At 38.3% G+C, this 26,733-nt stretch overlaps 2 protein-coding genes, 1 long non-coding RNA gene and 1 pseudogene across 4 annotated transcripts; all 4 read right to left on the bottom strand.

Annotated features, from left to right (window-relative positions):
* Nucleotides 1-1,084: 1,084 nt before the first annotated feature.
* On the bottom strand, nt 1,085-3,018 carry LOC134619221 (F-box only protein 6-like; annotated as a pseudogene).
* A 1,668-nt stretch (nt 3,019-4,686) lies between these two features.
* LOC134619150 (uncharacterized) lies at nt 4,687-6,869 on the bottom strand. The gene is made up of 3 exons (XR_010091966.1): nt 6,695-6,869; nt 5,804-5,852; nt 4,687-5,635 (listed from the first exon to the last, which is right to left on the bottom strand). It is a non-coding gene; the product is annotated as an uncharacterized LOC134619150 (long non-coding RNA).
* Nucleotides 6,870-9,196: 2,327 nt separating this feature from the next.
* Nucleotides 9,197-16,012, bottom strand: LOC134618205 (F-box only protein 6-like). The gene is made up of 6 exons (XM_063463465.1): nt 15,347-16,012; nt 13,644-13,893; nt 13,404-13,515; nt 11,777-11,872; nt 10,318-10,453; nt 9,197-10,233 (listed from the first exon to the last, which is right to left on the bottom strand). The coding sequence occupies exons 1-6, from the start codon at nt 15,458-15,460 to the stop codon at nt 10,087-10,089; spliced, it is 855 nt and encodes a 284-aa protein (XP_063319535.1). The 5' UTR covers nt 15,461-16,012; the 3' UTR covers nt 9,197-10,086.
* Nucleotides 16,013-16,247: 235 nt separating this feature from the next.
* LOC134618206 (F-box only protein 44-like) lies at nt 16,248-20,808 on the bottom strand. Of its 2 annotated transcripts, none has more exons than XM_063463466.1 (6): nt 20,474-20,808; nt 18,529-18,754; nt 18,299-18,413; nt 18,103-18,198; nt 17,029-17,161; nt 16,248-16,930 (listed from the first exon to the last, which is right to left on the bottom strand). In XM_063463466.1, exons 1-6 carry the CDS (start codon nt 20,579-20,581, stop codon nt 16,784-16,786), a joined length of 825 nt encoding a protein of 274 aa, XP_063319536.1. In that variant the 5' UTR covers nt 20,582-20,808; the 3' UTR covers nt 16,248-16,783. The 2 variants fall into 2 exon arrangements, with proteins under 2 accessions (XP_063319536.1, XP_063319537.1); XM_063463467.1 differs by having other exon boundaries at nt 18,299-18,410.
* Nucleotides 20,809-26,733: the final 5,925 nt, after the last annotated feature.

Raw genomic sequence — 26,733 nt, 5'->3', positions numbered from 1 at the left:
GTTAAATCACTGGATGCTCAGTCATCTCATATGTGTAACGGAATACAAACATAAATCGTATAGAAATCATATTTGCACATTATTTGACAGAAACCTCATATAAAGCCAAAAGGACAGGTTTTGTCCCCAATAGCTGTGTAGACAGTCTAAAGCAAACCAATCACTCAGTGGAAGTAATTGGCTCCTGGTTCAGTTAAACTGAATTAGTAGATGTTTTCATAAATGCCTGAAAATTTCAGGTGTCCCATTACATCTGGCATAAAGGAAATACAGCATTTCCATAAAGAAACAACAAGAAATCACAACGGAAAAACAACAAGAAAATACAGTGGTGGTAGTTTAATGGTCTGGGGCTGTTTAGCTGCCTCAGGACCTGGAAGGCTTGGTGTGGTAAATGGAACCATGAATTTACCAAAACATCTATTTCCCAAAACATCCTGAAGGAGAATCTCCTGCCATCCATTCATGACCTCAACCTAAAGCACACTTGGGTTCTGCAGCAGGACAATGATCCAAAATACACCAGCAAGTTCACCTCAGAATGGCTTAAAAAACAACAACAACAACAACAACAACAAAATGAACACTTTGGAGTGGCCTAGTTAAAGTACTAATTTCAATCCGATTGTGGCATAACCTTAAAAAGGCGGTTCATGCTCAATCAGGAAGGGGCAAACACTTTCTCAAACCAGGGTATACAGGTAATAGCTTTTAAGATCTACATTAAGTCATGCTTCTCATTGCACCAAAACGTCTCAAGATGATATACACACACATATACAAAACTTTCTATTCCAAACCTTGTGCACATACATTAATCATAGCTCCAGAAACATGAATGGATGATAAGTAAGATGTAAGAAGATAATGTGCAATTGTAGGCAAACTGTCAAAATATGATGCTAACTGTCAATATAATATAATAAGTCAATATAGTCAAAAAACTGTTTTACCCATTTTGTTGGTTTAAGATGCAAAAACATCTAAATTAAAAGCAGGTTAAATAAATTAAACATGATTAGTATAATTTCAGAGAAAGTTAGTAAGCACATGTTAAATGAATCCCACCGACTACATGTGTAGTCTATGTGTCCAGTCTTGGAAATAACTCAACAGAGCTGCCAGTAATGTGAATTCCAAAATGTCCTTTCCACCACCTTAAATCCTTCCCTCCATGGGTAAATCGAATGTATCTCACTCCTGGTCCATATTTATGAAACACATGGGTAATCTGAAAAACAAATGATCAGTCAGACAAAAGTTGTCCTTGGGTTTTCATGCAAGCGTTTTGTTGTCATACCTGTTTCCATTCTTCACGTCCCGCGCCACGGTAAATAGTCTCAGGTGAAAAGATCTCAATAAGCTGCTTGTTTTGATCCAGCAACTCTACCCAGATATCATAACTGCCGCCACAGTCGAAACGTGTAAGAATCCTAAATCAATAACACAATACAATGAAAAAAATCAAGAATACTTTTTTTTTAATCTACACCATATTTGATACACAAACATATATTAATAATCAGTTCATCTTAGACTTAATTTTATGAGTATAAACTCTGCCTGGTGAGCCATATGTTTAATATTTAAACCTCAAAAACCTCTAATGACACAAAAACTGATAATTACATAGTACTTAGGTTGAGAAATAGATTTTTTTGGTATTTTTTTTTTTTTACATTAGTGGTATTTTCATGTGCTTTTCATTTTTATCCAATGACATTTCCCATTTTATATGGAACATGGCCTTACTTATGAACAGTTCCACTCACTGGCCACTCAGAAATGCCCTTAATTTTTCATGGCATAAATTCAACAAGGGACTGGAAACATTCCTCGCGGACTGTATTCAAATGGTCTCCACAGTCAATCATTTTGCTTACATCTACTTTTCTTTAATACGATTAGTTATTAATAATCAGTCTGTTAAAGACCCCATGTTTATTCTCACCAATCAGATATTCTGATATCTGGTTGGGCATGATCCATAACAGATGGACTGTAACCTTCCTTCTCCAAGTCAATCAGATGTGACTTTATGCACATTCTGTGGGAAACAAAAATGGTTTTCATGCTACATAATGTACACACACACATTAATAAAGCAGGATTAATTGTCCAGATGCATCAGAACTGTTAAATACTCACTCAAAAGAGGTCACAAAGTTTGCTTTGATTGTTTCATCTGGATGTGGTTGCCTAATTTCCTTAGCAACCCATCTATCACCACCATTTCTCAAGATCTCCCAGCTGTTTAGTCTTTCTACAAAATAAGTAAATAAATAAAATAAGCCGTAATGAGAATTTAAAGGTTTTGCATTTATTAAGATTGATCACACCACCTTGTTAAGTAAAACTCGTTTTGTGGGTTCTTACCTGCTCCGTTTGGATTTTTGAGGAGATTTCTTCTCTTCTTGGACAAGAAGTAAAACAACTTCCAGTCTTGTTTTTTGGAAACATTATTGATGGAATATCCTTCTCTTCTACACCTTTTTTTTCCCACAAAGAGTTATTGTCAGCTGCTTCCTTCCATTGACTGCACACTAACCGACAAACATAAATCACCTGATGGGGAGGAACATTTAGGAAGATCTCCTCCAGGACCTTAAAACAGAAAGAAAGAAGAACAGAAATCTAGGTTTTTAAAAAGAGGTTTTAAAACATTTAACTCAACGATTCGATGTAATCACTGGAATCAGTGCAGTTTCTTTTGTGGTCAGTGCCATAAGATAATTCAATTCACTTTTATTTATATAGCACCAATTCACAACAACAATTGCATCAAGGTGATTTTATATTGCAAGGTAATATTAAAAGGAAATCCCCAACAATATTATCAAAGGGAAAATCAATAATAATATTAAAGGGCTGCCCCTCCCTGAGCCCAACAGAACTTGGCCAAGGAGGGACAGCAGTCCTAGTAGTAGTCCTACATATTTATTTAGTATGCACATTGAAGGACATATCCTGGTCAAAAACAACTCCAAGATTCCTCACGGAGTCTTTGGAGCCCAACATAACCCCATCCAGAGTAATGGATGATAGATAAGTTTTAGAGAAGTTTTCCAATCAGGGTGGATATAGCTAAGGGTTAGGCGTTTAAATGAATTTAAACTGTCTGGTTCTGTGGTTAATTCATAAGCTGAAAAGGAAGATTGCTGCCACTCTCCCTTCTTGGCCTGTGCATTGAGAATTCTGACAGTTCATATGACTCAGTATATCAGGTATGACTCATTTAAACTAAATTTGTAAGCCAGAAAAAAATCAATATGTTGATCAATTCTTAAATAATTTACTAAGCTTGACTTGGAAGAAAGAGACCTAATGTTTAATAATCTAAATTTAACAGTTTTTCTTTTTTGGTGCAGCTGAGGATGCTATATTGTTCTTTCTCCTTTCCTCTGTGATTTTTTTATGTTTAAATCATGTTTTTGCTTATTTTTGGTTTGTTTTTTGATGGTCTGGGAGCAGATACAGTGTCTTTGGTGATGGGGTTTGGGGGGGATGACAGAAGACGAGAAGCTGCAGAGAGGTATGCAAGACTGTAACACTGCTTCCTTGTTCCCACTCTGCTGATTCAAAAAGGGGAATGAATCACAGGTTATTCCTATGCCATCAGTTCCATGGAAGAGAACGTCTTCCTTCACTTTGACCTTGGCGACATTTTGTTCAAAAAGGCAACTAGCGACAAATCTGGCGACTTTTGCTGGTGTTATTGGAGACTTATGACGACTTTTGACGTGAAAGCACGTATCGCTCTTAGTCTCAATAAACAGCGGGTGCTGCCGTGAGCACCTCGCCCGTGCCAAAGAGCTCACAGGCGGCTGATAGTCCTCGCGCAGTAGTCACCCCCAGAGCAGGAGATGTTCACCCTTAAGCGTCTAAACTGCAAATGAATTGCGCATGAGCGAAGCCGCTCCTCCCACCGTGACTGTAACGCAGTCAGTTCTTCTTTTACTGTTACTTTTTGTAGATCACGAGGTTTAAAACTACTTAAAAACACACACACACACACAAATAAAACAGTAACTCCGCCAAAGTGCCTATTTCGGGTCACTTTTTCCGATCCCAAGCCCGGATAAAGGAGGAGGTTTGGAACTGTGACATTAAAAACAATAATTGCTGATTGCTAAATAAATTTAATTTTTATATCTAAATATATTCTAAATGCATTTAACTTTAACTTTAATGGACTCTTACGTCTACACTGTAAAATCTAATTAGTTCCCAGAACTCAAAAAAATTATGGAAACTCGTTGCCTCAAAAAAATTGAGTAAAGCTTAGCTAAAAATGACTAAGTTAGGACAACTTATTTATTTTGAGTACTCTGTACAAGCTCATTTGTTCCCAGAACTCAAAAAAATTGGATCAAGTTTACTTAAGATGACCAATTTAGGGCAACTTACTCATTTTGAGTACACTGTACAGCCTTGTTAGTTCCCAGAACTCAAAAAAATTATGGAAACTCGTTGCCTCAAAAAAACTAAGTAAAGCTTACTTAGGATGACTGTTAGGACAACTTATACATTGCAAGTCTGCAGTATTAAGAATAACTTGATATTTCTGACTGTACAATGCTAATTGTTTACCTACTGACAAACATTTCAAGTTCAACTAAATGAAAAAACAATTTGTGGTAACCTGAATATGATTAAAAATAATTAACAACAATTTTTGTAATGATGTTAAAATGAGCCCAACTTTTATTTTCAAACACAACAAAGTACAACAGCCAACATACTGGACACTGTTCTGCTGAACAACAAACAATTATGTTGCCATCACTGTTATAATCTTACAATGAAACAAAGTCTCAGATGTAATTATTCTGAAAATAAGTTTAGGCCTACCACAAGTTTTTGTACTCACTTATATAATCAAAATAAAATATTTGTTGTTCTGTCACAAGTGCAGTCTCTAATTTAAACAACACATTTGTTTTTCATTCCAACACAGGAGCTGGAATGTTGTAATATTTTAAGGATGGCTTGTTTCCAGTCCAGGCATTACTGCCTGAATGACTGTCATGGATCGAGGTGATCCAAATGTAAGTGCAGAAGAAAGTCTTTAACTTCCCTTAAGTACAGTGGCAGTGGATGTGGGTTGGAGATGCAATGAGCTTGAACCTGCAGGCGACCATCTTCACTGACCACACCATCTGTGACGGAGGACTCATCTCTCCTGTTGTCCTGCAAGCAAACAATCATATTTTTGGAACATGAACTTAATTGCTTTCTTAAAACATTTTTTTTCTGCATTTGGTATAAAACAGACTCAAATTTAGACGATCTCAGGCTCCCTCCCCACCGGAGAGGTGACATTCAATGTCCCAATTGTCAGTCTGGATAGCCCTGACCACCACCCAACACACAATAATGTCATGAAAGCATCATTTTAAAAAGGGCTATGCAAACATGGGCAATAACTTTCATTCTAATGATGTGCAAAATGATTTGGGCACAAAACAAATTTTGCTGTTAGAAAACTTGCAGACTTCACTATATACAGTGTAGACCCTCTAAACTAAGTTTGAAGAAATGCAGACCAAACTGTTGTTGTTTGTTTACTTACACAGCATGTCTTGTAGAATTAACTGGAGTCACAGCAACAGCATAGTGCAGTCATATCTCAAGTCTAATAACAGAAGACAGGAAAAGATCAGTAAAGAAACAACTTCCCCAAACCAAAGCACAAATAAAACAATAAGTAAAACAGGCTGATCTAAAGTATGATTAAAGTTCTGCCTGATTAATATAAATGTCACTGACAGTTGCTAATATATTGGAAAACCAAAATACTTACCACTGAGTTGATGTCTTTCTGTCCAACAACAGGAGTGCTGGTCCCGAGCCTCAAAGACAGTAAGAAGCAAGCAGAGGGAGAAAAAACAGAACATTTTTCAGAAACTGATTTGATCCTTAATGGCTGTGCAATCACTGTAACATAGAGTTTGCTTATTTTGTTAAATAAAGGCTAGATTTGGCATTAATAGATGCCACAGATGTTCAAAAGCTGCCACAAAGCATAAAAAAAATGGACGTCTCCGAAAACGTCGGAGCATTTTTGCAAATATGTGATGTCTTGATAAATCGAGCAGATATTTGAGCTTTACACAGCTACATTCTCACCCGAAAATATCTTAAAAGTTTATTTTGTGACCCAGAAAAAGTAATAAGTTTTTTAGCCGCGCTCCTCCGCCATTGCCGCGCTTACAAGTACGCACAGGCTCCGACAACCGTGGCCGACAAATGCGATCCTCCTTTTCCCCAGACTACCCTTTCTGGATCACAAAATAACCTTTTAAGATATTTTCAGGCGAGAACGTAGCTGTGTAATGCTCAAATATCTACTTAATTTATCAAAATATCACATATTTGCAAAAGTGCTTCCACGTTTTCGGAGAGCTCTGTTATCCACCCCCCACACCCTATCCCACCCCTAACGGCTGCACCTCCCAAAGAATTTTGTCTGGGCTCTTATCTCACTTTTTTTATTTCAAACGATCAACAGAAAATTTCACCGACATAGTTTTATGTAAGGTTTTTAAGGCTGTGGTGTTAATTTTTAAGTAACATGAGCCCAGCGGCAGCAGCAATGCTAGGCTAACACTAACTAGCTAGCAAGATTTTAAACCTGGTGCTAAACTAAGAGAAGCCACAAAATCAGTTTGAATAAGAGTAAACATTTACTCACCAAGTCAGTGTATCAGGTAAAGATCCAAAGTAATGACAACAATAGTCTCTTGAGCTGACGCTTCTCCGGGTTTGCTCAACATATTCCATAACAAATGCTGGCACCGTGAACATGCGGACTGATCCGCGAGGGAGGAGGACGGTAGTCACGTGGCATTTTCAAAACACATCTTTCATCCTTCGGCCCAGAGAAGCAAAACTTCCAGCTTACTTAGTTTTTCTAAGTTAGGACAACTCAAATTAATCGAGTTTATCAGCGTTTTTGCATAAAAAGTACTGGTAAGTTATTTAAATTGAGTTCTAATAACAAATTGATAAAAATTGAGTTCAGCCTATTTAATATTTTTAATTAAACACAATATTACATTTTACAGTGTACATTCAGATACGTGTCTGACGCTGTAGCAGCTGCTGAGGACTTCTTCGGCGGACTTTGGTCTGAGTCCGAGCTGCTGTGACTTTCATCCATAGTGCTCCTCTACATGTCTTGGCTAACGGTCCAGGAAAATTAAGCCTGTGTAAGCTTAACGTAAAGGAAACGAAATGTGAAACGGAGCTTATGCAGTTTGAAGTTAAGCTTTTAGCTCGTCCCATTTCCCGTAAATTCCCACGCGCGCCACGCGTTTCGTTTTTATTGGATGTGATTTAAAGGGGGGAGAACCCATCATGTCATCCATTTATTAAAAACGTGATAAACAGCAGATTCTAAACTTTTTTCTTTCTTTTCTTTATTTTTTTTTTTTTTACATTTATTTAAGATATGTATTGGAATGTTTCATTCCAATAAATAAATCATAACTTTTCAAGACTGTAACATAACACATTACTAGAGCTTATTTCATTTATACTGCAAGTATATACGAATTGAACATTTTAATTAATGGGATTTTCAGTCGTGTCAGCATAGACTTTAGGTAGATGCAAGAAGCCTCATAGAATATGGCGTTTCAAAGTTCTGTTTATCACAGCTCTGACAGTATCATAGAAACACAGTAAAACACAATACAGGCTCATCCAACTTTGATGTAATGTCCTTAAAACAAGTCAAAAGGAGGCTCAGTAGTGCGTGTGGCCTCCACGTGCCTGTATGACCTCCCTACAATGCCTGGGCATGCTCCTGATGAGATGGCAAATGGTCTCCTGAGGGATCTCCTCCCAGATGTCTCAGATGTGCTCAATTGGATTCAGGTCTGGGGAACGGGCGGGCTAGTCCATAGCATCAATACCTTTGTCTTGCAAGAATTGCTGACACACTCCAGCCACATGAGGTCTAGCACTGTCTTGCATTAGGAGGAACCCAGGGTCAACTGCACCAGGATATGGTCTCACAAGGGGTCTGAGGATCTCATCTCGGTACCTAATGACAGTCAGGCTACGTCTGGTAAGCACATGGAGGGCTGTGCAGCCCCCGAAAGAAATGCCACCCCACACCATTACTGACCCACTGCCAAACTGGTCATGCTGGAGGATGTTGCAGGCAGCAGAACATTCTCCACGGTGTCTCCAGACTCTGTCACATGTGCTCAGTGTGAACCTCTCTGGCAAATGCCAAACGCCCTGCATGGTGTTGGGCTGTAAGCACAACCCCCACCTGTGGATGTCGGGCCCTCATGCCATCCTCATGGAGTCTGTTTCTGACTGTTTGAGCAGACACATACACATTTGTGGCCTGCTAGAGGTCATTTTGCAGGGCTCTGGCAGTGCTCCTCCTGTTCCTCCATGCAAAGGCGGAGGTAGTGGTCCTGCTGCTGGATTGTTGCCCTCCTACGGCCTCCTCCACGTCTCCTGATGTACTCGCCTGCCTTCTGGTTGCGCCTCCATGCTCTGGACACTACGCTGACAGACACAGCAAACCTTCTTGCCACAGCTCGCATTGATGTGCTATCCTGGATGAGCTGAGCCACTTGTCTGGGTTGTAGACTCCGTCTCATGCTACCACTAGAATGAAATCACCGCTAGGATTCAAAAGTGACCAAAACATCAGCCAGAAAGCATAGGTACTGAGAAGTGGTCTGTGGTCACCACCTGCAGAACCACTCCTTTATTGGGGATGTCTTGCTAATTGCCTATAATTTCCACCTGTTGTCTATTCCATTTGCACAACAGTATGTGAAACTATTTGTCAGTGTTGGTTCCTAAGTGGACAGTTTGATTTCACAAAAGTGTGATTGATTCATCTTCTTCTTCATCACTCACTGTCACTTTTAAGTATATGAAGGAAAAGTAAAAGTGAAATGAACCCTTCAAAAGTGCCTGAGAGCAAAGTTGTAGTTTGTTTTTATCCCGGGATTACAATGGCTCTTTGGTATTAAACAAGAACATCAACAAAAGAAAACTGTGGTGATGTTAGAAGTTTGTAGTCACTGTGGCTAGACTACATGAGGAAGGTTTTAAATGTTTCATGTTGTATGCAAGCATGCACTGATTTACACAGTTGCACTTGGTCTCTATATGGTGTCAAGACCAGGAAATAAAAAATATAGAAACAAAGTAACCGTAAAGCAAAACAATACACTTTAATTTTTGTTTTCAAATTTCACACAGTGCTATACAGTATATGGCTTTCAAGTTTCCCTCTGAAGTATGTGTTAATATTTAAGCTTACATAATTATATCCAGTTCTCGCACTACAAAATGGAAAGTAAAGGCAAGTATGTGTAAGGCAAATATGGATTAAGTCACATGCTGGCTTCCAGACAAACAAGTCAAGGTGCACAATAAATCACTGAATACTCATTCATCCTATATCAACAGCAGAATACAAATATAAATCATACTTGCATATTATTTGTTCAATGAAACTGAAGGGGTTCTTATGTCTGAAGCAGTAGCTGTTCTCACAAATACCTGAAATTTTCCAGATAAAAATTGAACAAATTTACAGGAGAACACAAAATGTTTAATTTAATCAAATTATACAAATGCATCTCACAAATCATTACACAAAGTAAATTTTTCCAAACATTTTTTGTTTTAATGTTGATAAATATTGGCTCATGAAAAGTAGAGGGGAAGTGGAAGAGAATGGATGTATGGATGGGCTCATGAAAATCTGAAATCCAGCTACAAAGTAGTGATCATTTTATTTTGAATTTGGGTAAACTTTGAGATGTATTTGTACATGAAATAGTACTTAGCCTGTCAAATTAAAAAATACTCAGTAATCTTCAGTATTGACATCACAATGACAATCACAGAAAGCAAGTGAACACATTTTTGTTTATTTAAGGTGTTCGGTGTGAAACATTAAAGAAAATGTCTTTTTACTGGAAAACTTGTGCACATACAGAGATTATAGCTCTGGAAACATGAATAGATGGTCAGTGAGATGTAAGAAGATAATGTGCAATTGCAGGCAACACAGGATGTAAGAACTGGACAAATTCCAACAAGCTATGTGTTCACTGCTGGACATATTTCAACGCTGCTGTCTGTGACACGTATTCCATACCATCCAGCCCAGAACTGTGTGTCCTTGCCACCATGCCTAAAATGAATGTATCTCACTCCTGGTCCATAGTCCCGGAATACATGGATCATCTGAAAAATAAATATCAGTAAACCAAATATGCCTGTAGGTTCTGCACTGCTACTAAACTTTATTACATTTCACTTTGTACATACCTGATTCCACTCCTGATCATTCCACTGATCAAAGAAAACAGTTTTGGGAGTAAAGGACTGGATAACCTTCTGCTTTGCGTTCAGCAATGCAACAAAGATTGAATACTCACATCCACAATCCCATCGTGGTGCATACCTGTAACGAGGATGTATTTGTACAAAGATTAGGGATCACCAATTACATCAAGACACATTTTTCTCTCTTATTATTCAAGCTTTAAAAGGGATATATTCCTATATGTTATCAGTAAGTTTTGTGTAGTTCCACTGTTTCAAAAACTAAATAACTTTTTTAAAGATTACAACAGCTTACCTAAAGGTTTTTTTAAGTGCTAATTTTTTGCACAAAGTAGGGTTTTCAAACTTGATCTCAACACCATTTTCAATATCAACAGGAAAATTCTGACCCCATGCCACAATAACAGAACTATTTGCAAAGAAGTCATGTCTCAAAAAATGTAATTTAGCAAAGCAAGTTTAGAGATATTATTTGTTTTACAAATTATTTAGATAATTTCATTACAGATCGAGAAATATTTAAGAACATACTAATAAACCAAAGGCCACAACAAACATGACAATACTTAACATCTAAATAATTTAATTATCGTATAAGAAAAACTTTATTGAAAATTTAAAAATGAACTTTTCTACTATTGCAAAAGTAGAAGTGTTTATCATCTTGTCCACATCTGCCTGCAGTCTCTCTCTCATTCAATGTTCACACAGCTCCGCTTCTGTCTGCAGTTCTTTACATCCTCAGTGCTGCTCTTCAAGCCCAAACTTGTATGATTCGGCTGCTCTGCTCCAGGTTTCACTCTTTTTGCTCAGATTAGTTCTCCACACTCTGTGATCAGTTCAACTACAGTTTCCCCGCTCCTCTGCAAAGACAGCAACCTGCCCGTTTCTCCATGTGTCCGTAATCTGCATTGTCACATCTCAATATTCCATCCGCGACACATTCAGCCTGCAGTCATTTTTCATCTTTTATCTAACTACAGTCCGCTAGCAGCTAGGTCAATAATAACAGATGGCAAATGGCAAATATAGCTTTCAGTTAACTGCCAATAGTGAAATGGTTAATGTTAATGTATGCATTTATAATAACGGGAGCTTTACTAACCTCTTGAAATTCTTGAAAAGTTTTGTTCAGTGTTATGAAGATTTACTATTTCAGCTGTCAGCGAGAGGAGGAGCTATGTGCCTGACTGTCTGCATTGGTCCTGTTTAAAGTTGTGTGTCAGCTAGAGAAGGCCCAGATGGCACTGTTGGTATCAATGCTGTTGCAAATGAATATCTTAATTTTATATAATTTTTTGTATTGATTATTATCAAAGTATGATTTTAACAACCCTAGTGTACATTTGAAATGCTTTTAAAAAGTGTAACTAAATCCTTTTTGCAACTAACTAAGGAACTAACTAACAAACTGTTAGTATGTCATGTGTATTCATCTCACCAATCAGATATTTTGATGTGTGGTTGGAGGTTATCCATAAAGACTGGGCTGTAGCCTTCCTTCTCCAAATCAATCAGCTGCTCCTTTGTGCACATTCTGCAAAAACAGACATGATTTTAAAATAGTTTAACATTTAATACTAGTACAGTGGTCCCTCGCTATATCGCAGTTCACTTTTCGCGGCCTCGCTGTTTCGCGGAGTTTTTTTGGTGCAATTTTACATGTTTTTTTTTTTTTCCTTACAGCGCATTGTGTTCTGCGTCCTGATTGGCTGTAGACCATTTTCAATCAATCTCATGGCGTGTCTCCTATACAGTACAGAACGCGTTCAGCTTGTCAAATTTACATAAATCTTTGCTAGCAGAAGACAACAAACACAACAAAACACAACAGTGTCGACGTCAAAGGATTATAAGACGCATTAATTGAAACCAAACAGTCAGATAAGTCAAACTTAACTCATTCTTCTTGCTTCCTCTACTTCCGTACCATTGATTCATTAATGTTGCATTCTCTCGCAGCTGCTCTATTCCCATGTTCTACGAAGGTTTGAACTTTGAGAGTGTTTAAACGAGAGAGAAACGTGTGAAAATATTGATGCCTGTCTGAGAAAAGTGTATAAAAGTGTGTAGTGAGGAGTTTTACAGCCTTAAAACATCTATAACAATTGTGAAAATATACAGTTCGCTACTTTGCAGATAGGGCTGCTCAATTAATCGAATTTTAATCTAAATTACGATCTGGGCTTTCAACGATCATTAAAAATGACTGAGCCGATTTTTAGCACCTCCCTCATGCTCTACTCTCGCGCTGCTCCGTGTGGTAAAACGAGCGCACCTCTGTGCGTTTCGAACACACATAACAACAATTAAGAGGACCTGAGGGAAGCTCGGAAAGCTAAGCAGAAGTTATTTGGAGAGCAGAGGATAATGGCTGCTGAAGAAAGAATGCTGTTGGTTGAAAAGAGAGGTAAAACGACTTCAGTGGTGTGGAAACATTATGGGTTTGCGGAGTCAGACATGTATCGAGTAGACATAGTGTGTAAACTTTGCTACAGTGTCGTAGTTGCACCACAGAGCAACACTACAAATTTATTCAATCATCTGAAGACCGCTCACAAAGTGACATACGATCAAACAATGAAGGAGCAGCAACTTTAGTTGACATACCTCAATGTCAGTTTGATGCAATTGTGCATTGTGTGGCTACACAGCTTGCATTGGTATTTGGTTATTTGGATGCATAAATATTATGCAGTATTTTGAAGTTCACTAAACATTAATGTTTACATTTTTTCATTTATTTTTTATATTGCAAACATTTGCACTGTTATCAGTATTGGCACACTATTTTATATTATTTTTTGACAATCTTTAAAGCCATTATTCAATACATTGTTATTGTTAAATAAATATCGTCAAATAATCGAGATCTCAATTTCAGTGAAAATAATCGTGATTATCATTTTTGCCATAATCGAGCAGCCCTATTTGCAGATTTCACCTATCGCGGATTATCTTTAGAGCGTAACACCCACGATAAACGAGGGAACACTGTACATCATTTGAACTAAGCATGTAAAAATAATTGCCATTTATTTTTTGGAGGACTACTGGTAAATACTCACCCATAAGAGGTCACAAAGTTTTTCTTGACTACTTCATTTGGATGTGGCACCATAACGTCCTCTAGGTTCCACCCATCACCACCATTCTTTATCGTCCAACCTGTCATGTTTTCTAGAAAAGAAAAAAAATAAGACAAAAAAGAAGGAAAAACACACACACACACACACAAAAGGTTTGCATCTTATTTTAAACACAAAAAATGTTTTTCAAATCAGTTGTTGAGCTTCAAGGATTCTGACCTTCTCCTCTTGTATTCTTGAGGAGATTTCTTCTTTTCTTGCATAAGAAGTAAAATAACCTCCAGTCTTCAGGTGTTTTGGAAGAATCACGAAGGTTGTATCCTTCTCTTCTACATCTTACTCTCCATAAAGATTCACTGTCAGCCACTTCTTTCCACTGTGAGCACACCAACCGACAAACACGAACCACCTGGCCGGCCGGAACATGTAGGAAGATTTCCTCCAGGATCTCCAGAGGAACAGGGAAGAACTAAACCAAAAAAAAAGAAAAAAAAAGAAAAAGAAAATAGCACTGATAAGGTGGAGCTTTGAAAAATCAGTTTAGTTTTCCATCACTGCACCTGGATCAATAGTCCCAGCTGTTTACATAATCTCACCATTTGAACTACATCAGCATTTTACAATATTATTGATTTCCACAGACAACACAAAAAAAGAAAAAGAACAAAACAAAAGCTTTTAAAAAATGAACTTTTCAAGCACTTCATTCATGAACTTTCATTCGCAGGCTGGCTATAAAGCACATTTGGATTCCTTCTAAATGAGGTTCCTTTGTGCTTGCACTGAAATAGTAACTATTTAAACTGTTTTAATCACAAAACCTAGAAACCAAAGATGTGTATGTCTGGCAGACAAAACCCTGCCTCTGAATGTATTTTTCTTTCTACATGAGGATTGTTGCTAGACTGGAATTATAAAAAAGAAATGTTCTGTTGTGCTATGATTGTTTTCTTTTTCTTCTGATGAGAGGCAGCTACTGATGACTTAAGCATTAGAAAAGGTTCCCCAGATGGTACAAAATGTCAAGTTGGCCATGTTGCTTGTTTAAGTGACACAAATCTCCCTTTATTTGTTATGATGCAAGTTCAACCACCCAGCTAACAAAATCCCAGTTAATTCTCTTCATCTGGATGTATTGTTTTTTTTTTATTGGGACAATGATTTCATCACTCATCCAAGTGACTTTTTCCATTCTCCAAATCTGAAGATGTTTCTGAGTCACAGTCATTATGTGATGATGATCACATCAGTGTGATGCATAATCCTCTCTGCAAAAGTTTTACATTTGTGCCAATAGACGCAAAACCTTTGCACCTCTTTACCCACAAGATTCCAAAACCATTTTAGCTTAAAACCTGCGATTGTTCAGGGAATATAAAAGATAAAATAAAAAGACATCAAAGGCTCCCATCTGACCCACTGGATGGGCCAGTTTAACCAATATTTCATTAAATTTTGTATTCTTTCTCCCAGATTTATGCTTCAGCAGGAATTATAAAAAAGGAATTGCAAACCCATTTGAAACTCTGTAACCTGGCGTTCACGTCTCTAAAGGGCAACCCCAAAACACTGTGATTGGTCTGTTGAATACCCTTGTTTCCTCTCATGTACTTCCGGCTTTTTTTTTTTCTTTCTAAATTTAAAGGGGGGTTTCCCTTCCCGCTGTCACAAAGTGATTCCTCAAGAGGAGTCGCGTGATTTTATGGGGTTTTCTCCAATACTGCTGCGTCTTTACCTGATAATATAAAGCGCAATGAGGCAACTATTTGTTGTAAACTGACACTATATAAGTAAACCTGAACTGGACTGAACTTTATAACGTTGCTCTTCTCCGTTGCTGGCTGATGGACAACAAACAGCACATGCATCGACAAAGCTCATTCAGCAGTTACCTTGTGTTTAAATTCCAGTAAAGCACTCACCTCTTGAGCCGAGGACGAGGTTGCCTGCTGTGCTACAACGCAGCTTGTGCCAGCCTTTGAACTCGCAGTACCATAGCTATGACTTGCACCCATGACTTTCGTTTTCCTCTTCATGCCCTGCGACGAACCAAGGGCTGTAAAGTAACCTGATGTTACTATACCCCCTCGCTGTCTTCTCTAAAAACAAGTCTTTTCTAACGTCGTTGGTGTTGACCCACTTGTAGCCGACAACGCGGAAGTGCAGCTAGAGATAAGGTCCCACTGTTTTATAGATTAGAACTCATAATGTTACAAGACTAAATTTAACCAACGACGAGTGACTCATTTAATTTCTACAGTCAAAGTAATCACTTACGGGAATACATGGTTTGTACTCTCATGTTACGTTGCCCTTCCTGACAGTTGCGGTGGTATTTACCTCGAGACATTTGAGCCGCCCTTCATAGGCGGGGGATATGCTCTAAAATGCTACATAGGTAGGTCGTCCACAACAGTCACTCCCACTGTGATTGCACTCTCTAGCACGCAGTAACTGAAGAACACAGACTGATTATGTTAATACCGTAAAACACCGGGGATACTCCGGAAAACATTCCCAGCTAACACTCTTCTAAGCCTTCTTGACGGAGACTTCCGCTATGGGTCATCCGGGGATTTTCCCCCTTTTTTAAATGAACAATTTCGAACAGCAAATAGACACTATTCATCAAATCGTTTCTATCAAATGATTTACGCAGCTTATTTCATATATACTGTAAGAAAGTTTTAAGGTATTTATTTTTTCCAGCTTTCAAACAACTTGGAATAGTTTTTTAAATATAATTTTTAATGCTAGAAAAGTAAATAATGAATGATCAAAAATAATAACAACAATTAATAATAATTAAAATGTTGTATTATACAAGTCTTGATGCATGCTCAAATATCCAGGTAAGGAAATTCCAGGATTTCACTTCACTGGGAGAGAAGTCACTTGAATGAGTGATTTCTCTCCCACTGAAAATCGCAACGTCCAGATGAACAGATTCAATATTCTGGGTTATTATACAACATTTCACATGTCTGTATTGCATAAAATCATGCAAAGATGAAATTTTCATTTTCATCTGTACGTCTATGGGTTTAGAGGATCAGTTAAATTTGTATATCAGCTAGGGTGCCAAGTGTCCCATCCCACTCAATCAGCATCTTAGCTTTTTGAAAACTACATATCACAAGGTTGTGTTGGATCTGTGACTTCTCAGTGACACAATAATGCCTAGTCTGTTTAATCATCCTTTTTATTTTGAAAATATTTCAAAAAAGATGGATAGAGTTGTATTCAGTAATACTCAAAACTAGCAATTGATATACATTGTATATGTTGGAGATTCTTGTGAATTTCTGCAACGTAAAGCCAATCAAAATTTCCCACCTGACGTGGGACATCCCAACAGTCTATGCCTCCAGTGTTGGAAGTACTTCAACACTGCTGCCAGTAATATGAATTCCAAAATGTCCTTTCCACCACTTGAAATCCTTCCCTCCATGGGTAAATCGAATGTATCTCACTCCAGGGCCATATTTATGGAATACATGGGTAATCTGAAGAACAAATGTTCAGTCAGTAAAGACGTGTAAATGGGTTTTGCATCTTATCTTAATTCCATAGTACGAGTATTAGACTGGCTTTCTTGTCATACCTGGTTCCATTCTTCACATCCTTCTCTACAGTAAACAGTCTCAGGTGAAAAGATCTGAACAAGCTCCTTCTTTTCATTTAGCAGCTCTACCCAGATATCATATCTGCTGCCACAGTCCGAACGTGCAAGAAACCTAATGGCATGCACAAAGACACCCACATTTGCAAAAAAGCAACACATAGCTCATTAAACATACTACAAATATATACTACAAAGTGGGATACAATGGATTTTCTGAAATTACTGAAAGTTACAAGGTAAGGAATGAAACATAGAAACCTATCAGTCCTGTAACTTTACGCATTTGTTTAACCAACACAGCCCTATTGTTATTGTTTGTTTTTTTATTTAACTGAGTGATATTAAAGACAATGAAGGGCAAAATTGATTTAATGATTTGATGCTTGAAAACATATTAGTAAAACTAGAAAATAAACAATGTTATTTCTGATAAATGGACCAAAATTTAAATCAAATAAATATGCAAATCTCTTTAGCTTTCTTTTAAATTTGGTTTTGAGAAATGAAAACACAATTTTAGAAACATGACATCTTTTTTTTCCCCTGGATTTGGAGTTATGCATGTATTTTACTTGTATTTATTTTATGAAATCGTTACTAATAATAATAACTAAATTATATTTTAAAAATTATATTATTTACCGTGCTCTTGCAAATAACGAACAAAAACAAAAACAAAGCATCATGCAACCGACAAACAATCGCTAACCGACAGTAACTGTGTAATGTCAATTTGGACCAAAATCACTGTTTCCAGTACGTTACTGAATCGATCCCATAAGGAATAAAAGCAGCTGTGAAGGCAGAAGAGGGTCCGAACAGGTATAAGTTAGATATACTGCACTGAAACGTTGTTTAAATCCTGTTGCATTGTGTAAATGCTAAATGCAAATCCTAAATGTAAATGCTAATGTTTCTTTTCCTGTTTCACTTCTTTTAGCAAATTTACACATCTCGCAGTTGACGAGGTGTTTATGGCAAATAGGTTACTTTTCTTTTTTACACTTAGTCATAGTAATAAACTATTTATTAAAGTCTCATGTTTATTCTCACCAATCAGATATCTTGATGTCTGGTTGGGCGTAATCCATAAGAGATGGACTGTAACCCTCCTTCTCCAACTCAATCAGCTGTGACTTTGTGCACATTCTGCAAGAAACAAAAAGGGTTTTCACACAACATTAATGTAAATGTACCTTAATTAAACAGGATTCATCGCTCAGGTGCAACAGCACGGTTAAATACTCACTCAAAAGAGGTTGCAAAGTTTGTTTTGACTGCTTCATCTGGATGTGGTCTCCTAATTCCCCCAGCAACCCACTGATCACCACCATTTCTCAAAATCTTCCAGCCATTCAGCCCTTCTAGAAAATAAATAAATAAATAATAGTAATAGTAATGGTGTTTTAAATGTTTTGGATTCATTTGAAAATGAATCATACTACTATGTTAAGTAAAGTTCATTTTATGGTTACTTACCTTCTCCATTTGGATTCTTGAGGAGATTTCTTTTCTGTTTGGACAAGAAATAAAACAACTTCCAGTCCTGTTTTTTTGAAAAACTACAGATGGGATACCCTTCTCTTCTGCACCTTTTTCTCCACAAAGATTCGCTGTCAATCACTTCCTTCCACTGATGGCATATTAATTGACAAACACAAACCACCTGACAGGCAGAAACATTTAGGAAGATCTCCTCCAGGACCTTAAAATAGAGAACAAAAACAGAAAGATAAAGAGAGCACACGGACACAAGGACAAAATATAAACTGGTAGAAAGAAGTCAGTGATGTACACTAGTAAATGCATAAGGACTGAAATGTTAAGTGCATCATGTGCTGTTCCCAGCAGCCCGAGTTTATAACAAAACAACTAAGAATGATTCAGGGTCACTGGATTCAGCCCTAACTGGGTTTTATTAAAAAGGACATTTTTAAACCTAATTTGAGGAGATGTCTGTAAATCAAATCGAAACTGGGAGCTGCTTACAAGGGAGAGAAGCTTGATAGCTGAATGCTCTGACTCACAATTTGCTTTTGGAAACTAGGAACCACAAGCAAACCTACAGTAGAAAGACCTCCACTGGGATGATATGAGATTATAAGGGCTTTAAGATATAATAAGGTCCCGGTAAGTATTGCTGTTGTACTATTTTGGATTCAATGGAGGTCTTTCATGGAGCTTTTTGAACAGCCTAATAATAAGGAATTACAATACAAAAAGACTACAGTAGTGCAGATTACTACTATTTACAAACCATGTTGGGTGTGACTGCTATCAGAACTGAAATCTGATATTGCAAAGAGAAGTCGAAGCGGCAACAGTCTGACACATTTTAGACTCCTTAAAAACATCAATCATATGAATCTTGGTGCACTATATCTATTGCTCCACCCAGCAAAGTGGGGGTGAGATATATCATAATTGTACCCAAGGCCAATGTTCGCCTGTATGAAATATTATCCTAGCAATGTTTATATTTAGTTGGAAACAAACCTTCTGGGGGCTTTGGGGGATTTCAGGCATTACTTTCCCAGCCAAAATACAGGAAAAGCATTTATTTCCAACTAAGAAGTTGTTTTTGTTTTTATTAAGTGCATATTTTTCCTTTTTAAAGACTGGTGTCTTGGGTAAAATGTTTGGCATTTACATTCAATCAAATGTAAAACCACTATTTCTCCAACAACCAACTAAAGAACGGCTGACTTGGGTAGGAGTGGTTGCATTACTCTTCTAGCCAGCAGCTGACTGTGACTGTGGCCTAACAGTAAGTGCTGGTGAATGCACAATAGAAGTAATTAAGGTGCATATTTTTATTCTTCAGTCTAATCTCAGTAGTGGGGCACTATAACAATGCGTTTACATCACTACAGAAAAAATAACGTGAAAAATAAAAATTTTTAAGATCATTCGAAATTTCGACCTAACTTTTTAAAGTTGCGAAAACAAGCTTCCGCATGAGGCAGTCCTTTCGGTTTGACATAAACTGAAGAGGGAAAAAATGTTATTACTTGTGGACAAATATGGACTTTTTGTATCAAAATGTGCGAAACAGCAGAAATATTCTAAGTGTGTAAGTTCTGAAACAAACAAAACTAAAAATGTTACAATTATGCACGATCGTAGTTCTTCTGTATCTACTGCATTGCTATGTTTTGTCTGTCCCTCCTTATGAGGATCGTCTTTTCGCCTTCATTGCGGTTTGATGAGAATTTTTACTTTCCTACAGGACTTTAATATCCAAACGAAGCAGGCTGATGTCAGATTTTGTGTATTTGTGGATAAACTGCCATGATCGATTTCCGGTGTATTGGCGATTTTGCGCGAGGAGGATAAGGTGACTAAAAATGCAATTAACGCGGTTTATTTTGTTTCTATTAACCTGATCGGTTCTATATTTCAAGTAACTTTTAGGGACTCTTACATCTGCATTGAGAGATGAGGCTGACGCTGTTGCAGCTGCTGAAGACTTCTTGGGCGGACTTTGGTCCGGGTCGGAGATGCTGCTTTCATCCATAGTGCTCCTCTTCATGTCTTCGACAACCAGTCCAAAAAAAATAAACCATTAAAATGCTCGGTCCTCTGCCGAAAGAGCTTAAAGTAAAGGAATACCGAAGTGAAACAGACGCCTAGATTTCAGGAAGTCAACTGACGTGGTTTCCAGTAAAGGGGGCCAAAAGCCATAAGGCTCACTAGATATAAAACGAGGGACGTAGGCTGTGTCCCAATCCAGCGACCGCACGCTTCGGAGTACGCGCAGTTCGCGTACTAGGAAGTACGAGAAGTGCGGAAGTGAGAGGCTCGTGAAATGGGACGGTCTAGCCTTCGTCGCGCTCATCGACTGTAATGGTCGCGCTGCTCAGGTTGCCTAGCAACCATGATACTAACCGCGAGAAACGTTTCATACAGCATTGTTTGACAGAAATAAATGAGAAAAAATGTTTTGTTCATTCATTTTTTATGACATCACTTTGATTAGTTGAGTATCTGAGGCTGAGACCACGGGACTGTAAAAACATGATTATTGGGCTTCATTTCTGTACTGAACAGTCATTTTAAGATTAGCTAATTGTTATTTACTAACGAATGTTGTTCATGAGACTAAAGTCATCTCACTTTGGTAATGTAAATATAATATGGCCAATATTATAGTTATTGTCAGATTATTATGACATATTACAGCAGTGAGCTTGAACTCTGTGTCAAAGAGTCAAGTTGCATTTATTTATATTTTCTATCACCTTAAATCTTCACTCAAAGACAAGAATCTTTGACAGTGTATATATAGATGTATTATATATAAGAGACAAATATTGTTGGTTTAATATGTTGGCATTACTGAATTTGGCTCAATGCTTACATATATGTGTAAAAAGAAAATGTACGAGCTGTGATAACTGTTTCTGATAATATGAAGAGTAGACTGATATATTAAATATTCCTTTATTGGGTGAGAAAATCAGACCATGTCATAACTGCTTTAAGTCATACAGAATAGATATCAGAGCCTTAAACAAGCTGACTTCTGCTAAATGGGTCAAACTGGGCAGAAAGTATACAAACACATAACATCCTTATAGAATATGATGTAACACTATAGATCAACTTATCTCAGAATATATAAAGCATATATACAATTACAGCAATATTATGCAACAAACACAGCAGTACTACTAATCCAAAATACTCAAAGCTTCATATAATGAAACAAACATGGACATTTATTTTTAGGTCCATTCTGCTGCTGATACATACTTAAGGTTTCTGAATATTAAACTTGTTTCTGCCTTTTATAGTGTGTAACTTGAAGGCCCTGAGTACTTTCTCCCACACTCAAAACACTGGAATGATAACATTATTTGAACATTACCTAATAAGACTGATTCAGGACAGACAATTGGTTATTTTAAACTTTTCTAGCAGTCCTTCACAAACAGGGAACAGTCTGTCTATTCTCTCCATCTATCAGCTGCTGCTGGCTCTTCCTCCTCCTCCTCTTCCTCACACACTGCTGAGTTTGTCCTGGTGGATCATCAGGGGTGCAAAGCCTCACAGATGATGTGCAGCAGTGGGTCCCTCAGTCTGTCCTCACTCTGGACACTTGCAGTTGTCACACATGGAAATCAAATGTTTGATAAGCTGCAGGATTCAAACACAAGTGTAACTTATAAATACATGTTCATACTTTTATTACACAATCAGAGAGAAAGAAATAGAGAGAGAGTGCAGGACAGACAGACAGGTGACAGTCTCAGGTGTATACACTGCTACAAAACAGCACAAGAGAAGGAGGATTTAGTGTTTGTGTTATTACAGGTGCTAAACAAGAAGAGTTCCCAGATGGTACAGTGGACACATGTGTGACTCCTGTGATTAAAGCATCTTTCTTTCAGCTTAACGAGTGAACCGTCAGCTCGTTCAAACACACGTTAAAGTCCGCTTGGCTCGACACCACTGAACAGAGGCAGCAATATAACATAGCTAACATTAACAGCAGTGATGGGAATAACGGCGTTACAAGTAACGGCGTTACTAACGGCGTTACTTTTTTCAGTAACGAGTAATCTAACTAATTACTATTCCTATCGTTACAACGGCGTTACAGTTACTAACAAGGAAACGCGGTCCGTTACTATTTTTCAACAAACAGACGGCTGAAGCTGTGTTCAGGTTACCGCATCTTATATCAGCTGCAGGAAGTAGCTGTAAGTAATCTGGATGCTACAGCTTTAAGCAGCTGCGCGCTCCCGCGGACGGTAATCACCAGCACAACACCTGGAGCTCAGGGGGCAAAACAATCGCATGAGTGCTGCTGTTTGACTGAGGAAGAATAAAGTAGTCGTGGTAAACCAATCACATGACCACTTAAAGACAAAGCAACAAGGTGACATATACCAGTTTATAAATTGTGTTGATAGGCCACGTAAAACCAGAGTCATGATAAACAAGATATACACCGCGTTTTTTCCTCAATAGTTTCGCCACGTTAGCGCTAGCTGCTTATTAGCAAAAAAAACAAAACAAAACAGGGAAAGTTTTAGGAGTGACGGAGAGAGAGAGAGAGAGAGAGAGAGAGCAAGTTTTGAGATGTAAGATTTGTGTCGTTTAGCGTGTTTGGAGTGTGTAGTTAAGGTGTTGTCTTGTGTAGTTAGTGTGTAGTGTTGTGGATAGTTTTGTGTTGTGTGTCATAACAATGAGGCAACTGCTGTCTCCAGGTAGAAACAGCAGTGATACACCTGCTGCTGTCAGATCTGCAGGTATCAGGCTGTGATGTTCTCCTTTATAGTGGCACAAATAATTTGTGTGCCATCTTATTGAAGAACAGCTGATTGTTCTGTAAATAGTTTGAAATGGTTATTTTAAAAAAAAGGGGGGGGGGGGGGGGGTAAAAGGTAAATGGATGCAAATAACTTTGTTGTTTGCAAAACTTGTGCATAGGATTTTAAAATTGACAATTAATATTTGCATTTGAAGTTATGAAATATGATTCATTAAATGTGTTTATGGTTGTTACAGTAAAAATATAACTTTTTCTACTCTGATTTTATGTTTTTTGTCTGATGTTAGATCAATTCTGGTTATACAGTATGACAAAATGAGAACATAACTGTAAATTCAGGCACATGAGGTTGTGCTGATGATACCAAACAAGGCAAAGCAAATAGTTTTTTAAGGTAAAATGTGGAGGGAAAATCAAAAGTAGTAAAAAAATGGCCAATTATACCCTGAACCCCAGAGGGTTAAACGTTCTTTGTTTTTTTTTAAAGTAACGCAATAGTTACTTTTCCAAGTAATTAATTACTTTTAGAATATTGTAACTCAGTTACTAACTCAGTTACTTTTTTGAAGAAGTAACTAGTAACTATAATTGAATTACTTTTTCAAAGTAACTTGCCCAACACTGATTAACAGTGCAGTGAATCCTGCTTGTGCCGTGATATTCAGGACTGCAAACCGAGCAGCATTCACTGACTTTCACTTTGCTGTGTTTGTGGATATATGACTGACTTTAATTATCCATAAAATCATCACATTCTCTGTAAGATTAAGGTCAACTATTGAACGGTGTATATTTTAAAGTGAAGGCTTTAAAACCAAGTTACCGCTGCAAGTACTAACATCACTAATGTCACATAACTTTGTCGACATGTGGCCAACAGTAATGTTTTAATGTTCTTCATTATTAAACATTCGCAAATAAATAAGTGACATAATATTTAGTACTTACTTTTGAAAGTTTACTCTTCGGCCGCTCCGCTTCAGCCGTCTGCCGTATTTTTCGGCAAAATTATCCACACCCACCGCCGCGCTATGAATTGTGGGATATATGGGACCACGAAGGGCGTTTTTCAATATGCGTACTTGTGCGTACCTGCGTTCTCGTGTACTCGTGATACGTCATCAGTCGGAGACCAAGTACTGTTCCAATTCGAAGTACGCAGAAAAAGTCCCGGATGTGTTCTCGCTCCGCCCGTTTTATCGAGCATGCATCGGTGTGGACTTGGTACAGCTAAATATCCCAGAATGCATTTCGTCCAGAACAGCGGACTCCCGGCACATCGTTTTCAACCCCCCCCCCCCGCCCGCGGTCTTTTCGCTACTCAGGTTAAACAAACCCCAGCAGCTGTCTATTGTATTAAATGTCCACTAAAATAAAAATAAAAGCATTCTAACATCTCACCTGCTTGTTTTTATTAAGGTATGTACACGTATGTACATGTACACTATTTTTATTAATAGAGGTTTCACTACTGAGGTTAAAAATGATATATAAGTCACTTAGATCACTTCTAAATGTTAATGTTTGGTTTATTTCAGTGTTTTATTTGTTCCTCAGTAAACCGGTTTGGCTGTGATTAAAGTTAAGCTTCATAACATGTTACTCACAGTCAGTAGCGGTTTTAGATACGGGCGACACGGGCGGTTGCCCGGGGCGGCATCGTGGTGGGGGGCGGCATCACGAGCATCGGCAAAAAAAATAAATAAATAAAATTGCTGCCCCGACATCATGCCAGCGCATATTGGGGATGGCATAGGCACTGATCGGTTTTCTATCGCCTATTTGCTGGGAGTAAGGGCGCCCTCCGTTTGCGGGGTGCGCCTGCTGCTTGCGGCACAGGGAGGAGAGGGCGGGGCGGCGGGGGATTCTCTGGCTGGCTGGAGCGGCATCTAATATCCAACTCGCAAAATAAAAACAAACCAACAAACACGAAAACACCAGACATTATGATACAGACTTATAATTTGCGCCGACGTTTTTCTATACACGAAAAGTGAGCGCGAGAGCCCTCGGTGCACCTGCTCGCTGCTGAAGTCAAAGTAAACTTTATTGTCATCTCCGCTACATACAGTCCAGTATAGAGAGAGACGAGACGACGAGGCTCCAGTTACAGCAGTGCAAGTAAACGAACAATAAATATTTAAGAGTAAAAAAAATAATATACACTTTAGGACTAGGGGTAAAGGGATCAATAACAATTTAAAATGTATATTTTATATTTTGTTGCTTTAAAGTCTCACACAGAACCCGTTTTTCAAAGTTTAAAAAAAGAGAAAAAAGAGGAGGAGTGTAGCGACTTCCACAGTCGCTAGAGGCCGGGGATTGTGCCTGCTTATTTGCCTGAGCGCTGTCAACTTTACGCAATAATGCGAGAGGTGGAATTGCTTGCTTGTTTATTAAAGTGCTTGAAAAGTTTACAGAGCAATGTGATCGGCTCGCGATTCAAACTCTTAAAACATCACAGGCTCTAATGCAACAAGGGGAAAGTCGTTGTGCTGCGGTCAACAAAAACTACGGCTACCCAGCCCTCCTCTCTGTCAAAATCAAACCAGTGAAAGACAGACTGACAACGCCCTCTTAATGTCACCGCTAGCACCCACGTGACTCCCGTTACACATCACCATAGCAACCAAACAAATGAAAACCCAGTGATCATTAAAATTCAATACATTTAATTATGGCTCCTACAAGGAGAAACGAGCAAAAGATACAGGTAAGCAGATGTGTCATTGGATAATGGCAGGTCATGTATCCTAAAACATTAAGAATCAGAATACTTTATTAATCCCTAAGGAAATTATGTGGGTTACAGTTCCTCCAAGAAGAAATGGTAAAAATAGTAACAGTAACAGACTAAACTCCAAACAATATATACAATAATATAATATTAATTAGTCAGTGTCAATTGTTGATTTGTCCTGTTCTCATTGTATGACGAATTATGATGTCTGTTTAGTAGCCGTTTGCATACTGTGCATACTCTCTCTCTCTTCATATGTGTGTGTGTGTGTGTGTCTGGGGGGGGGGGGGGGGGGGGGGGGTGTTCGCCCAGGGCGCCAAACAGGCTAGGACCGCCACTGCTCACAGTTAAATTAAGAGGGGCCGGCAGTAAAAACTCCGGACCTGTGACATCATCACGTACGCTGGTGTTCCAATTGTACAAATCGCGAGTCCGTACTCCCGTGCGTTCTCGGCCAGTACGTACTCGCCGAGAACGCGAGTACGTCCAAAATGTCCTCGCCGAGAACGCGAGTACGTACTCGCGTACTTGAGAATTGAGAATTGAGAAACGGCCGAAGTGTACACCGGACCACACTTCAAATTTGAGGAAATCGATGGCGCATTTGGAGTACACTTCGGATTGGGACAGCCGTCGTCGCGTCGCTGTGACGTAATAGGTCTCA

This window comes from Pelmatolapia mariae, linkage group LG20 (genome assembly GCF_036321145.2).
Source record: "Pelmatolapia mariae isolate MD_Pm_ZW linkage group LG20, Pm_UMD_F_2, whole genome shotgun sequence".
NCBI lineage: Eukaryota > Metazoa > Chordata > Actinopteri > Cichliformes > Cichlidae > Pelmatolapia > Pelmatolapia mariae.
The sequence above is the reverse complement of the archived record's forward strand: the minus strand, read 5'-3'. Positions and strand labels throughout refer to the sequence as shown.